The following is a 15,474-nucleotide window of genomic DNA, read 5'->3' as shown; positions in this document are numbered from 1 at the left end:
AACCTCTTCTAAACACTCCTGATGCCAGATACAATATTAACAAAGAAACAGTAAAGTTTAGGTCAACCAATCTAAATTGCCATTCAGGGCAAAGTTAAAATAAATATAAAATTAAGAATGCAAGAAATTTACCACTATATCTGCCACAAGTTGACAAAATACGGACAATTTTATCCAGCTTTCATGCCATCAATTTATAGGCATTTAAGACATATTAGGTATATGGAAATTTTGAAAGACTTTCTTTAACTAAACTGTGGTAGATGAAATTTGCATTTTTTTTAACAACACTGAATAAACATAAAACTTATCTCATCAATTTGAGTTGTTTTTAGAAAGTATGAATTATATTCATTCTTGCATTAGTAACAACATGAGGAACATCAAATAAAAAAAGGTAATAATTTTTTTATGGAATTACGAAGTAAATGTATTGATCAAAAGATCATTCTCCCAAATTAAGTTAGGCATTTTTTTTGTATAGCCACAGAAATGGATGAGAAAAACAAAGCTAGATTTTATGTTGAAGTTTCACAACATCATCCCAGTGCACTAGAAAATGTTTATAAGGTATAAAATGCTTTCTTCTATATTAAAAAAAAATCTTACAAAATAACTTTAAAATTTTCTTTAAAAAAATCCAGGCTATTAAGACAGGTGTTCAAGATGAAATTAATAAATGTATGAAACAGTTAAATAAAAAGTAAGTAAAATTTTAAAATGTTTGTATTTTAAATGAGAGTTAAATTAATACAGTTTTAGGAAATTGTATTCCATCAAATCATGCACTAATTACAATAATACATTTTAGTTACAAAACTGAAAATGGCATGGACACTCCTCTTATTTATGCAATTAGGTATGAATTATTCTTGAATTGTAAATTAAATAAAAAATTATACATATACATAAAAACTAAATATTATATCTGATGCAAGGTTACTGTGTTTCTTTACAATTAATTTTAATCAGTTATAATTCACATATCTTTTTTGTCCTTTTATTAAAAATTATTGCAAATGTTTTTGGCTTTTACGAAAATTAACTATTAGATTTGATTGAAATTGTGAAAGATAAGCTAAGTATTGAATTCTTTATAAATTGGAAATATTCTAAATAAACTCCTTTTATCTATTATTTTCAGAAATTATTTATCTTCTGAAAATAGCATTGAAACACTAAAAACACTAATAAACCATGGAGTTAATGTCAATGAAGAATGTAATGGAGAGTATCCTATTCATATTGCTTGCAGGTTGTACCTAATCTCTAAATTAACCCTTAACAGTCGGGCATCTTGCCACACCTTTATCGGTTGGGGGTGTTGAGTTGGGAAGCGTTCAATGCCCCCCCTATTATCTCAGCTCCTATAAGAGCTTGAGGGCTAGATAACTTGATGCATGTATGATAATGTATGATAATGAATGATAATGGAGTCAAAGTCAATTTTTGCTTCCTTCACACTTTTATTTTACAATTTTTGTTTTTAGGTTCTTTTTTACTTAAAAATTTCAAAAGGCTATCATTTTCTTATTTTTGAATCTGGAATTTTTTTTTTCAGAAAATGTTTATAAATTATCTTTATGTAAATTGTAAATTCTATATTAAAAATCTCAAAACATAAATTTCGGCGGTTGGCGGTAAAACAGCGTTGGATCTTTATGAAATTTTAATATGTTATGTAGACATATAAGAAAAGCTTAAGTTTAAAATTTGAAGTCTAAAAAAATGCGGTCACAAGAGGCTTTTAAAGATTTCTGGAGACCTGGAGGATCAGGACCTGCAGGATCATACCTGGAACCTGAAATTGACTTGAACACATATATTTTATATAAGAGTTTACTGCAGAGGATATTTTAGTATTTTGGTTAGGTAAAATGCTTTGTTTATTAAGTTCAAAAATATTTGTGCTCTTTACCTGGATGACCCTACCAGGTTTGCTGGCAACCTATGCCCGCCAGAATGGAGATAATAAAAAAATTCCAACTCTCAGTTATGTGTATTACCCATACTTTAAAATTCACAGCTCAGTTATAGCCGTCTATCTTTCACACACAGAAAATGAGATAGAAAATTCCCTCCTCCCCGACTATTAAGGGTTAAAGTTTGTTAATGTAATGGTACTTTTAATCGTATATACTGTTTTTTTTAGTTTACATTATACTAATACTGAAGAGGGTGTTAAAGGTAAATATAATGTGTTAATTTATATATTTGAAATATTTATAATTAATTCAAAGTATTATTTTACATCTAGTAAGAAATTTGATTGAAATGTTGTCGTCAACAAAGAATATTGATGTCTATAAGAAAGACAGTCAAGAAAATACAGCTTTTCATATTGCTGCAAAGTCTGGAAATGTTGCTGGAATTAATGCAATCTTTGCGACATTGAAAGAAAAAAAGATGAAGCTTATTTCATTAAAAAATAAAGAGGTGCATAAGTTATAACTATTTAAATTGTTATGTTATTTAAAATTCATAGATTGTAATAACTTCTGTAATAAAAGAATTTTTCTTATTTAGCAAAAAACTCCTCTACAGTTGGCGGCCATTTATGGATATATTAATATCATGGACATCTTAATCAACAATGGCTGGTATGTAACAAACACAAAACATTAAACTGTTTTTAACCTTTTATAAAAAAAATATACTCTAATACCTGTAGAATCATACTGCAGAGCTAAAAGCCCACATTCATTTTTATTTGGATTTTAAAGTTTATTTTTTACTATAGATATTTTGTTTTCTCATATGAGTGAAGAGGGGTGGATATGAAGGGAAGGAAAAGGGGAAGGGGGTTGTGGGGGAATTTTCCTTTAGTATTGTTTGTCAGAATATCATTCCTTTGTCCCTGGCTAGTATAGAGTAAAATAAGATTATTCAAACTTATTTTTTAAATTATTTTAAAAAAGTATTAATCTGAAATGTGTATAGTTTTCAATCTTTACATTTTAATTTAATTATGATGAAAATAAGTCACTTTGTGAAAACACTCTTTTTAAAATAAAAGAATTCTAGTTTTGTCAATGGTTAATGCTGAATCTTCAGTTTGTATGTTAATTCAAATATATATCCTACATCTTTAACTTTTAATAAAATACTATAAATAAAATCAAAAGAGCTAATTTTACTATCATTATATTTTAATCATACAAATGATTAATAATATAATATATATAATATATCATATAATAGTATAATGAAGAAAAATGCTTTTTAAGTAAGAATTTTACCCATAAAGATAAGAAATATCAATATTCAGCAAAATTTACTTAATCTATATTAAAAAAAAATCTTTAAAATCCTAATAAATTGGATGTGGGGTATTATTCTCAATTTTAGCTCTGTAGTATGATTCTACAGGTGTATATACCTTTCAAAATTAGGTTTAAAACAGTTTGATTGTGAAGATTTCATGATTTTTCATAAATTTAATTTCTAATTATAATATATAAAATTTAGAAACAATCAATGATATTGCCTTTTTTTTAGTGAATTACAAAAAGAGGAGCTTTTAGACATAATAAGAAGTAATAAAGTTGAAGACAAACCATTGAAATCAGAAGCTGAGGAAGAACTTATCCAAAAAGAAACCATTCCTACTGATGTTAATGAAACATCAGAAAAAGATGTAAGAAAGAAGAAACCAGATACTATGAAGGAAAATTAGGATTTACATTATTAATTGAATAGACAGGATGTCTATGTGTCCAACTACTTGAGCTTATGTTTGAGCAGTAATAACCTATTAACTACTTGGCTCCTTCATAGTAAAACTCTTATAAGGCCTAATGTATGTCTTACTCACAACCCCTTAATCTATCTATCCCTCAATTCAATAGCAATTTTAAGATAATTATAATTTAAATCAGAATCTAACCATATTACACAGGTAGGGAGTTGAATCCATTTTTATAGAAGCAGAAATATAATTTATGATTACATTTTGACTCTCTAAAAAGCATAATCTACCATTCCACTTTCCCCTCTCTAGGTGATGATATCATCAACACCAATACGATTTTTGAAATGTACCATTCTACTTTCAATAGAGGCGAAACTGGAATGGTACATTTATGTTTACATATCAGTGTATTCACAAACATTGATTTCCTTATTTAAACTGTTTTTAACCTATTTTTAAAACATATATCAAAAATATACTATGAAACCAGTAGAATCAAACTGCAGAGCCTAAATTTGAATTAAGTCCCCAATAAACTTTTTTGGGGGGATTTAAAAATTAATTTTTACTGTTGCTGTGGTCCTTTTTGATCAGAGCAAAAGGTCTTTATTTATTTGGGTAAAATTCGTAGCTTTTAGAGTGTTTTGCTTCATAAATATTGTATTCTGGTATAGAGTAAAATTAGGCCTTTTGATTTCATCTAAATTAGTTCATTAAAAAGTTAATTCTTTACAATATATCAATGAATTAACATTATCATGTTTGTTTTCTATCACTTATTTAAACCACATAAACATTTTTAGATGACAACAAATGTATATGCAATACAACAAATTTATTTTTGTCACATATACAAATATGATATAATATAAGATTATTCAAACTTATTTTTTTAAAATATTTTTTAAAAGTATGTATCTTTTATGTGTATGGTTTTCATTCTTTTCATTTTAATTAAATAAAACTTATTTAAATACATTGGAAATAAGTCACTTTGTGAAAACACTCTTTTTGTTTAAATGAAGAAAATTGTAATGAAAGAGGACTTCTGATTGGTTTAGACTTCAGTGTGTCGGTATGTATTTCTTGTATTCCCCGGCAAGTTCGAACCCATTAATCCCTTTTTCCTTACACCAGAATTCCCCAGAGAATGAGTGTGTTACGTGGCATTCCTAACTATCTCCGCGCGTGGCTTGTAAACAAACAAAAGAGACGCGCACTTTTCCTTTGATATTTCCCATGTGAGGAGCTACGTGAATGAAAATAATGTATTGCTTGAATATACATGCGCTCTGATATGTGGAAGATCTCAAATAAGCCTTCCTGCTTAGTTTGACATCATATGTGGTAAGAATTTATCTTTTAATTCTTGAAAATAAGCGTAGAATGGTACAATTTTATGAAGAAATTTAAATCATTAATTTTTCAGCAAATAGACCATTTAACTGCTAAGTTTTGATATACGAATATTGACTTTTATATTATTGATTATTTTATTCTAAAATTATCAATTTCTGATGCGATTTAATATGATTCGTGCCAATTTTAAGTTTTTTAGAAAATTCATATTTTTTATTAAATTAAAATCACGCAACCTCGATGCTAAAAAAATAATAACAATTAATTTTATGTAATTAATTCTTATATTTTTGTTTTAGACTTACTGTTTTCATGGTAATAAATACACATTCGTAAACTTCACTATGTTGGTCATTCGGAGGGCTTCAAGATAAGATTTCGAGAACGGCTAGGCATTGCGTTCCGAAACAATGAAAACAAGACAGAACAGATGCAGCTAAGAAGAATCTGAGAAGTTTTGTGAATGTGTTGGTTGTGATACCTTACCACACATTATTATAGTCATAATCAGTACAGTTAACTTTAGTGACAATCATGGGTCCTAAAAAGAATAAAGGTGATCAATTGGGAAAGCGGCTGCGCCCAGCCGTTGAGGCCCTAACCAGTGAGCTAAGTAGAGTGATGAAGTTGGTCAGTGATACTTCAGAACTTGATGTTAGACATCTCACTAAGGAGTCAATCCTTGTCCACGACAAGTTCGAAACATTCGACAGCATCATGGTCGGTTTTAGCAAGCTTGGTGTGAGAATCCAAGAGCTTGATGAATTTAGTGACATTTATTCTGATATAGTTACTGTGCAAAAAGACTATAGTGCCTTGAAGGATGCTCTTGATGCCATAGAAGAGCTTAGTGACATTCAAAGTGTTGTTGATTTAGTTGGTGGTAATTTGCCTAACCATCAGGCTGAACTATATGATCGATGCTTGAAGATCGTGAAAGTTATTAAAGGGTCATATTTTCCCTTGCCCGATCCAATTATAAACACTTTGTCTGCATTGATGAAACAATTGGCTGAGGTTAAGCTTGAACCTGTGAAGCCACCCACGACGACGGCGGGTGCCCCAGCAGCATCGCCATTTGTGTCACCGTTTGGCACACCACAGTTCGCCACCGGTTCTATGTTCACGCCAGGATATATGAATCGTGTTGACGAGCGGCTTCTCCCCTCATTCGACGGCCAGGAAGCATCTTACGTAAGTTTTAAAGACAATTTTAAAAAGCTTACTGTAGGACAGGACCCGTCGTATTTGCAGTTATTGTTGAGCAGTGAGAAGGTCTGTAAAAATAAAGAGCTGAGACTCCAATTAACTCAGATTCAATTGCATGAATCTCAGTGGGCTTACCTTGACTCGCGTTTCAAGTCTAAGACACGTCAAATGCTCTGCCTTTTCAACCAATGGGAGAAAAAGTCTAAGCCGTCGGACTCCAACCAGATTGTGACTGTGTTAGCAGAGTTCGGTGGTGCAGTTAGCCAGCTGGAGCAGCTGACTAAAGATGATGAAGATGATGAGGTTACCACCAGCCAGTGGTTGACCGTGATCCTTCTGGAGATGTTATCCAAGAAGTTACCTCGAGACTTTCAAGACAAGCTTAATTTGGCATTGGGCTCAATGGACGTCCCAAATGTGCCAAAGTTGATGCAGATTATCGAAGAACAGAGGGGCGCTATTTTAATGCGGTGCTCGACTGATACGGACACCCCCTCTAAGAAGAAGGGTAATCCTGCGGCAGCAGCTACAGCCGTAGGTAAACCTGGGTCTCCAGCAAAGACCAAGAAGAAACAGCCTTGCCCGTCTGAAGGTTGCAGTTCTGAACACTTGTTGTTTAAGTGTTCTAAGTTTAGGGATCTGTCTGTTCCTGAACGTAAAAACTTTATCAAGAAGATCGGCGCCTGTTTGCTTTGCCTTCAAAAGGGACACAGGGTTGCTGATTGTCCTAAGGCCGATAGACTTGGCAGCTGTACCATAGACAGCTGCAATCAGCCTCATAATTCATTATTACATGAATCTGTTGCTGGTGGACAAGTTGCGGCAGTTTATGAATCACAATTGTTCAGCAAGAACAATTATATGCTGATGTTGCAGCAGCTCCCAGCCGTGGCGGCTGACAAACGCCAAGTCACCGTCAACGCGATGTGGGATAGTGGAGCAAATCTCACACTAATTTCTAGAAGTATCGCCAAGAAGTTAGAGTTGCCATCAACTGGTCGCACAGCTACTATTTCTTTGGCGGATGGAAAGAGCCAAGCATGTCCTACGGTTAAAATCTGCTTGGTTGACCGCAACCGGAATTGCCATATTCTGGAGGCGGCGGTAGTGCCCAGCATTGGTACTGACGAAGGGTTACGTTCTATTGATCCTGCAGCCGCCGCCGAGATTTTCGATATGAAGCCTGATAATTTCTCTATGGTTGATGGTAAGATAGATGTTCTTATTGGGCACCTGACACCAGCTATGTTCCCGTGTGCAGATAAAATGGTTGGTGATTCTAGACTGTACAGAAGCTTATTTGGTACAGGTTATCTAGTTGTGTCTGCAGACGGTAGGACTGTTGCTAATCCTGTCGCTTGTAAAGCTACTAAGCTAGAGGTCAGCAAGATGGAGTTCCTTTCCACGGAGAGTCTGGGAATACAGCCGCCATCAATGTGCAGCGGCTGTAAGAACTGCCGCCATTGCGCTGCCATTGCCGCCGGGCAGTCCGCCTTGGACGTGCGCAAGCGGCAGCTGATTGAAGAAGGTTTGACGCTGGATCTTGAGAGCCGTATCTGGACGGCTTCATATCCTTATAAGACGCCGCCAAGTGTGTTGTTTGATAATTCAGAGCAGGCGTACAAGATTTGCCTGCGTGACCGGCAAAGAATGGTCAAAAATGGCGAATATGATACTTTCTGCCAAGTGTTTAATGAAGCTGTTTCTCGTGGCGTGTATATCAAAGCGTCGCCAGAAGATCTGTCTTATACTGGGCCTGTTTATTATTCGAGCCTGGTGTGTGCATATAAAGAAAGTATTTCCACGCCGTTGAGGATATGCGCCAACAGCAGCCTCTGTTGCAAGGGGATGAGTCTCAACAGTATTATGATGGACGGGCCAGTTCCATTATATTCCCTGATGCACAATCTTATTCGGTTCAGAAGCTACAAGTGTGCGCTTGTGGCTGATATCCAAAAGTTTTATAATAGTTTGTTAGCTACCTATGAAGATTCTCAGCTGAAACGCGTATTTTTTGCTGATACAGTTGATGGAGAGCCGGAGGTTTACCTCACCAAAACTGTTAATTTTGGCGAGGCCCTCGCAGGCGATATGGCCGTGACCGCCCTCAGACTCACTGGTCGTATTTTTGGTGGAAGATCCCTGCAGGATGTTCATGATGTTTATGGATCTGAGAAGATTAGAGGTTCTGACGTTGTAGCCAATCAAGACGTGTGGAGAGATGTTCAGCAGCCGCTCAGATCTGAATTTGTGTTGTATCAAGATCCTCCTTCTGTAAAATTGGAGACTTGTACCTACGTGGATGACCACTTAAGCGGTCATAACAGTAAACCTGAAGCTGTCCAGCTGGTCCGAGAGCTGGAGCAGATGATTGAACCTGGAAATTTCAGATTTAAATCTGTTATTTATTCTGGAGATGATGTTGACAGAGCAAAAGTTTTGGGCATTGTTTGGGACCCAAAACAGGATGTATTGTTTTTGCCTGTTAGAGCCAACCATGGCGCGAAGATTAAAGGTAGAAAGTTGCTGGAGGACCTGGACTTGGAGGATCTCTGGAGAAGTCTACCTGAAACGATAACTAAACGAGAAGTTTGGAGAATCGTACAACAATTGTACGACCCGTTGGGTTTAGCTTCACCATTGTTGCTTAAATCCAAGCTATGTCTGCGCTCAGTTTGCATACATGGATGTGACTGGGATGATTCTATACCTGGAGAGTTGCGGTCTGAGTTTGTGAGCAGCCTCCAGGACAGAGCGGCACTTGGAAATGTGTTGTTCAGACGTTCGATGGTTCCTGATAAGCCATTGGGGCTTCCAATGGTAATTGGTTTTTGTGATGCATCAAGCTCAGCCTATGCAGCCATTATCTACCTGAGGTGGCCAATTTCTGGAGGATTTGATGTAGTTTTGTGTTGCGCCAAGTCACGTGTCGCACCAGTTAAGATGGAGTCTATACCGAGGTTAGAGATGCTATCTTGTCTAATCTTGGCAAGGCTTGTGGATACAGTTGTCAGAGCCCTACCATTTGACATCTCTGGCAAAGTATTTTTTAGTGATAGCAGCTGCGCCCTAGCACAATTATCTAGTGACAGTGTTATGCTAAATGTCTTCAACAGTCATCGTGTTTCCGAAATACAACAGTTGACGAGCCCTGAAGATTGGAGATGGGTACCTACCCAACACAACATTGCGGATTTAGCTACGCGAGGTTTGTGTACAATTGAGGATGTACAACCTGGATCTACTTACCAGGAAGGTCCAAGCTGGTTGCGCCTGGAACAGGACCAGTGGCCCGTTAAAACGGCGGGTGAGGTTAACGCATCTATTCCTGAGAGTGAGCTTAACCCAAAGATGGCGAAGCTCAAGGTAATGTTCACACAAATGGTGGACAATGATTTCTGGAGGTCGCTGGCAAGGAGGACCTACAAGCAGGCAAGAAGGACTGTAGCTGCAGTTCTTAAGGCTGCTAACCTTTTCAAATTGTTACTTGTCAAGAAACGTGGTGTTGCAACAAATGAGGATGGTGGTAGCAACAATGATAGTTCTAGGTATTATGAGAACTATACTTTCACAAACACTTATTTGGATTCTGTTTGTGACCTGTTTTTGACATCCTTCAACCAAGAGAAGGAGATGACCATGGACGCCGAGGGGAAGTTCGATTCTCTTCAACCGTATCATCACAAAGTCCAGGTTTGTTGGCCCATAGTGGGTCACGATGGATGTTTTCCTCTTCGGACATTTACAATACTTAAAATGGCCGCCAGAGGTGACGAAGCTCTTGAGGCCGCAGCTGGAGGCCCAAGGAAAGTTATGAAGGACAGCCCAGGTGTTGTCTTGCTTAGCCGCCACAACAGGCTGGCAAAGCTGATTCTACAACAGTCTCACGATGAGCTGGGCCATGGAGGCCATCGTAAGACTTTGGCGCAAAGCCGAAGGTATGCTTGGATCACACATGGCCGCATGGAGGCTATGAAAGTGGTCAAGAATTGTGCTGCATGTTCCATTGAGTATGCCAAGCGTTCGAGTCCCGCAATGGCTAATATCCTGCCCGACCGTGTGGAGCCGTCAGTACCCTTCAAAGAGGTCCATATGGATCTTGCGGGACCCATAGAAGTTGTGAAACCTGGCGTTGGCACCAGGAAAACCAAGACAAAGTACAAAGTCTGGTTGTTGATAGTAGCTTGTAGATTCACACAGGCTGTGTTTATTGATGTTTTGACAGATTATTCAACTGAAGCCGTGCTGGTCGGCTTGAGAAAACTGCAGGCGTTTTACAACATGCCAAGAAGAGTTACTACTGATCGTGGTACCAATATGGCTGGTACCAAACGCATTCTAGATGAACTTTTGAAGGATACAAGGATGCATTTTGAGTGGCATCTTGTGCCCACAGCTGCACATTCATTTGTTGGCACTGTGGAGAGACAGGTTGGGCTGGTCAAGCGAGTGTTGAACAAGAAGTTGGCCGGAGCTACCGTAACCTTCAATGATTTACTGTTGTTGTGTGCTGAGACAGCTAGAGTGCTGAATTCTAAACCGTTGACTTATGCCACTGCTGGCGAAGATGTCAACACCTGGAGAATTATTTCACCTGCTGATTTGCTTGGAGGCAGGACAAATGATGCAATCTGCACGTTTGAAACCGGTTGCAAGGAGAGGATTACCAAGAGGTTGGAGAACTTGGAGGAGTTGACCAGGCAGTTCCATCAGGTGTACAAGGAGCAGCTCATGCCCGAGCTGTTGAGGTCCATCAAGTGGCGCCGCAACGAGGTGCTGCTTGAGCCAGGAGATGTGGTGCTTGTTGATGACAGCACAAGTTTGATGAAGAAGTTTAAATTGGGACGAGTTCAAGAAGTGCGCCCAGGTGGAAGGACCGTGGTTGCCAAATACAAATTATCAGACAACGTCGCCGCCACGGATAACGAGATTTCCGCAAGACGACTACTGAAGATCAATCTACCCAAAGTTTAGTATGAGTATCGTTCTTGTTTATTTTTGATTTTTTATTTTTTCGGTAGATTTATCAGATTTTTTTCGAAAAGACAAAAAACGCAATTTTTGATACAATTTCGTTTAAACTTTCAAATCGATGCAAGATTTTTTTCATTTGAAATGCAAACTTAAGTTTTTATACGTTTTTGCAAGTTCTTTCAATGATTTAAGTCTTTCCGAGACCTGGGATTTTTTCCGAGGAAAATTTCCTAGGTACCTATGCAGATATAAACATTTTTATCCTTGTTGGATTGAAATTTGATATGATAAGAAATTAACAAAATGAGATTTTTACATCATTTAAATATTTCTTTATGATTTATTACAATCACATAAATAATTTAATATTACATGCATATTAAAATTATTACTATTTACCTTTGAACTGATGTACCTAAAGAAAAAATGCAGATTTTTTCGCGATGAATTAAGTAGATTCTTTGATTTTCGTAGAATTTAGCTTAATAAGACCGCTTTACGACGTACCTAAGCTCTGTTTCCTCGGCCAGGCCCGACGCAAAACGGCAAAACTAAAGCATAAATATTTTATTTTGATTTGATTTGCTTTGATTGATGAATTTAAAAGTTTCTTTGAATTATTTCATGATTCTTTTTATTTTTGTTTTGAATTAAACATCACTAATTATGTTTGTTTCAGTTGATGCAGCCCTGCGCCAGAAATCCTGTTAGAAATTATGCAGTATCAAAAGTTGTGATGGAAAGTCATAACGTCCAACAGGATAGCTGGAACAAGGCATTTATTATTATTTGATGGATATTGTTAGTTTGTATCTTGAGGGATTCATTCTAACTGAGGCCCAAATTGCCTTTAATTATGACTGTATGAATATGTATATGTTGCTTTCTTCTTAAAACAGAGAGAAATTGAAGATTCAGCATTTTAGAGAAGTTCTTTTCTTACATTGAGCTTTTGTTTTATTTTAGTAAATTTAATTTGCATATTTCCATTGCAATTTTAATTTTACGCAATTTTGATTCACGAAGATTTAAAATTATGAAATTTTAATTTTCCGAAGTTTGATGATTTTTTACAGTCATATTTTATTTAGATTTAAGTATCTATTTTATTAAAACTTTTTTAGATTTAAGGATCTTACTTATCTTATCTGAAAATGTTTAGATGTAAGGTGAATTATTTTTCTGTCGGAGAAAAATTCTAATTATTGAGAAGTTTTTATGCAAATTTACTTTTCTTTTCTAGCAAAAAGATTTAGTAGAAGAAATGTTATTATTTAATCTTTCTTTCTTTTGATGAAAAAAGTTTGAGTTGATTATTTAATTATCGATGCGATTTTTAGTATAAAAATCATTTACCTATTTTATTATGTAGGTACCTAATTGAAGTTTAGGTACTAATGATTATTAATTCATGTATTCGCAATTACATGGTCTGTAATTCTAATTTTATTTGAGATTATGAGGCCATGATATAATGAGATGTGTGAGTGGTAAATGTGCAATTCATGAATGTTGAATGCTTTTTCCATTCCCTTATTCCTGTCCTTATGTGGTAGCTGAGGCGGTTTGAGTAGTTGTGGTATTTGTAAGTTTCCATAACAAATTTAGGCCTTATGGCCATGACATTTTAAACTCTTGTAATTTATGCGTTATGAGATTGTGATTTCGTGGACACTGTCTGCACGCATGTTGCAAAGATGAGGTATTGTGTTCGATTCCCAGTGAATAGACGGGTGTGTGTCGGTATGTATTTCTTGTATTCCCCGGCAAGTTCGAACCCATTAATCCCTTTTTCCTTACACCAGAATTCCCCAGAGAATGAGTGTGTTACGTGGCATTCCTAACTATCTCCGCGCGTGGCTTGTAAACAAACAAAAGAGACGCGCACTTTTCCTTTGATATTTCCCATGTGAGGAGCTACGTGAATGAAAATAATGTATTGCTTGAATATACATGCGCTCTGATATGTGGAAGATCTCAAATAAGCCTTCCTGCTTAGTTTGACATCATATGTGGTAAGAATTTATCTTTTAATTCTTGAAAATAAGCGTAGAATGGTACAATTTTATGAAGAAATTTAAATCATTAATTTTTCAGCAAATAGACCATTTAACTGCTAAGTTTTGATATACGAATATTGACTTTTATATTATTGATTATTTTATTCTAAAATTATCAATTTCTGATGCGATTTAATATGATTCGTGCCAATTTTAAGTTTTTTAGAAAATTCATATTTTTTATTAAATTAAAATCATGCAACCTCGATGCTAAAAAAATAATAACAATTAATTTTATGTAATTAATTCTTATATTTTTGTTTTAGACTTACTGTTTTCATGGTAATAAATACACATTCGTAAACTTCACTATGTTGGTCATTCGGAGGGCTTCGTGATAAGATTTCGAGAACGGCTAGGCATTGCGTTCCGAAACATTCAGAATTATATGTTTTATTGTATATTAAGATATATAAGTTTTCCGGAATTTTAAAGTTAGGGGGAGATTTGAAATCTGCATCAAATTTTAAGGATTTTTTATAAAATTTGTTTTTCATATAATTCTTTATCTAAAAGCAGAAATACATTTTAAGTTAATTAATTTTGACCAATAGGATAGGTCGATTTTAAACTACCTCTGCTCTAATTGGTTGAATGATGTACGACATCCAATCAGAGCGCCAATTTTTTAAATCCACCAATCACAGATGCCAAAATTAATTAACTTAAATTGAATTTCCGCTTTTAGATAAAGAATTATACAAAAAACGAATTTTATAAAATATCCATAAAATTTGATGCAGATTTCAAATCTCCCCCTAACTTTAAAATTTCGGAAAACTTATATATCTTATTGTATATGTTAGATTTTTCAATGAAATTAATTTTTTTAGACAAAAAATATATTTTCATTGAACAGAGTAATGTTTTTTTATTGTATTAGTATAAAGTGAATTATATAAATTGTTCTCTAAGCCACAATATTACTCCGAGTAAAAAAGACCTTTTGCTCTGGTCAAAATTACAAGAGCAATATATAAAATTAATTTTTAAATCCCCCCAAAAAAGTTTATTTGGGACTTAATTCAAATTTGGGCTCTGCAGACTAATTCTATAGGTGTCCTATTATATTAAAATAGGTTAAAAACAGTTTAAACCGTAATTGTATATTCTAGTTATTATTTTTATTTAATATAAAAATTTTAGATTGTAAATAATATTTTATACATTCCTACAACTAATATAATTTAAAAAATAGTATATATGATTTTAATTATGTCAATATTAAAATTGTAAACCACCATTCCAGATTCGCCTCTCTTGAAAGTGGAATGGTACATTTCAAATCAGCATTAATGATATCATCACTAACAGAGGCAAAATTGGAATGGTAAATTACAAAAATCATTTCGGCATTGATGATATCATCACCAAGAGAGGGGAAATTGGAATGGTAGATTATGTTTTTTGAGGGTCATAGATTATATTTCTGCTTCTATAAAAATGGATTCAACTACCTAACTGTTACAGTTTTTAAATTTTTGTTTATTTTTAAGGTTTCAAAAGATGACAATGAAAGACAAAGAAGACGTTATTTATTCACTTCACAAACCTTAGAGGATGAACCAAAAAGCATTCTTGTGGTTAGATTTTTTGCAATATTAAGAACTTACAACTTATTTCATTCTTGATTATAACAAATAAAAATATACATATATGTTAAGACTATAATTTGAAATGTATGTATAATAACATTCAGGTGCTTCAGTTTATTAAAAGCTATTTATCAATAAAACAAAGAAGCAAACAAAATTGGGATGTTTTAGATGCTAAAGATTCAAATGGTAATACTGCTCTTCATGTAGCAGCAGGTAATTTTAACTAATAATAATTCAAATCTTTTAAATTGTTTGTAACAATTTAAGTTGGATGTTACAGTCCTATTTTACTTGGATCTCTTTTGATCTTACTCTTCCTTACTTATCTGTTTTTCAATCAATTAATAATTTCCATAAAATATCATATTTATATCACTAAATATCTTTTGATAGAATTAGGACTTGTTAAAGTGTGTGAAGAACTATTAAAAGGTAAATTAGTACTTTGGAAATATTAAAGCTTTTTAGTTACTATTGCAAGTTTTTTTTCTCACAATTGTTGTGGTTTTAGATGGTGGCTCCAGTCAGATGAAAGGTGTGTAAATAATTTTTTATAATTATTTTTAAAAAAGAAAGTTAGTTA

The 15,474-nt window shown here is 34.5% G+C and overlaps 2 protein-coding genes across 2 annotated transcripts; both read left to right on the top strand.

Moving 5' to 3' along the window:
• Positions 1-473: 473 nt before the first annotated feature.
• Positions 474-3,676, top strand: LOC145330411 (uncharacterized). The gene is made up of 8 exons (XM_080175048.1): positions 474-570; positions 645-703; positions 812-859; positions 1,145-1,255; positions 2,153-2,187; positions 2,258-2,436; positions 2,527-2,600; positions 3,499-3,676. Exons 1-8 carry the CDS (start codon positions 493-495, stop codon positions 3,674-3,676), a joined length of 762 nt encoding a protein of 253 aa, XP_080031174.1. The 5' UTR covers positions 474-492.
• Positions 3,677-10,294: 6,618 nt separating this feature from the next.
• Positions 10,295-11,233, top strand: LOC145330410 (uncharacterized). Its single transcript, XM_080175047.1, has 2 exons — positions 10,295-10,885; positions 10,973-11,233. The coding sequence occupies exons 1-2, from the start codon at positions 10,295-10,297 to the stop codon at positions 11,231-11,233; spliced, it is 852 nt and encodes a 283-aa protein (XP_080031173.1).
• Positions 11,234-15,474: the final 4,241 nt, after the last annotated feature.

Source organism: Acartia tonsa, chromosome 10, assembly GCF_053477335.1.
Source record: "Acartia tonsa isolate MP-2025a chromosome 10, ASM5347733v1, whole genome shotgun sequence".
NCBI classification, from domain to species: domain Eukaryota; kingdom Metazoa; phylum Arthropoda; class Copepoda; order Calanoida; family Acartiidae; genus Acartia; species Acartia tonsa.
This window is presented reverse-complemented; position numbering and strand designations above follow the sequence as displayed.

What these genes read in the sequence shown, in the direction of transcription:
- LOC145330411 (XM_080175048.1), top strand. Translation starts at nt 493, where the DNA reads ATGGATGAGAAAAACAAAGCTAGATTTTATGTTGAAGTTTCACAACAT. An exon ending in CCTCTTATTTATGCAATTAG is followed by an intron (nt 860 to 1,144) that starts GTATGAATTATT and finishes TATTATTTTCAG; the next exon opens with AAATTATTTATCTTCTGAAA. An exon ending in TACTGAAGAGGGTGTTAAAG is followed by an intron (nt 2,188 to 2,257) that starts GTAAATATAATG and finishes TTTTACATCTAG; the next exon opens with TAAGAAATTTGATTGAAATG.
- LOC145330410 (XM_080175047.1), top strand. Translation starts at nt 10,295, where the DNA reads ATGGCTAATATCCTGCCCGACCGTGTGGAGCCGTCAGTACCCTTCAAA. An exon ending in TTGGAGGCAGGACAAATGAT is followed by an intron (nt 10,886 to 10,972) that starts GCAATCTGCACG and finishes CAGTTCCATCAG; the next exon opens with GTGTACAAGGAGCAGCTCAT.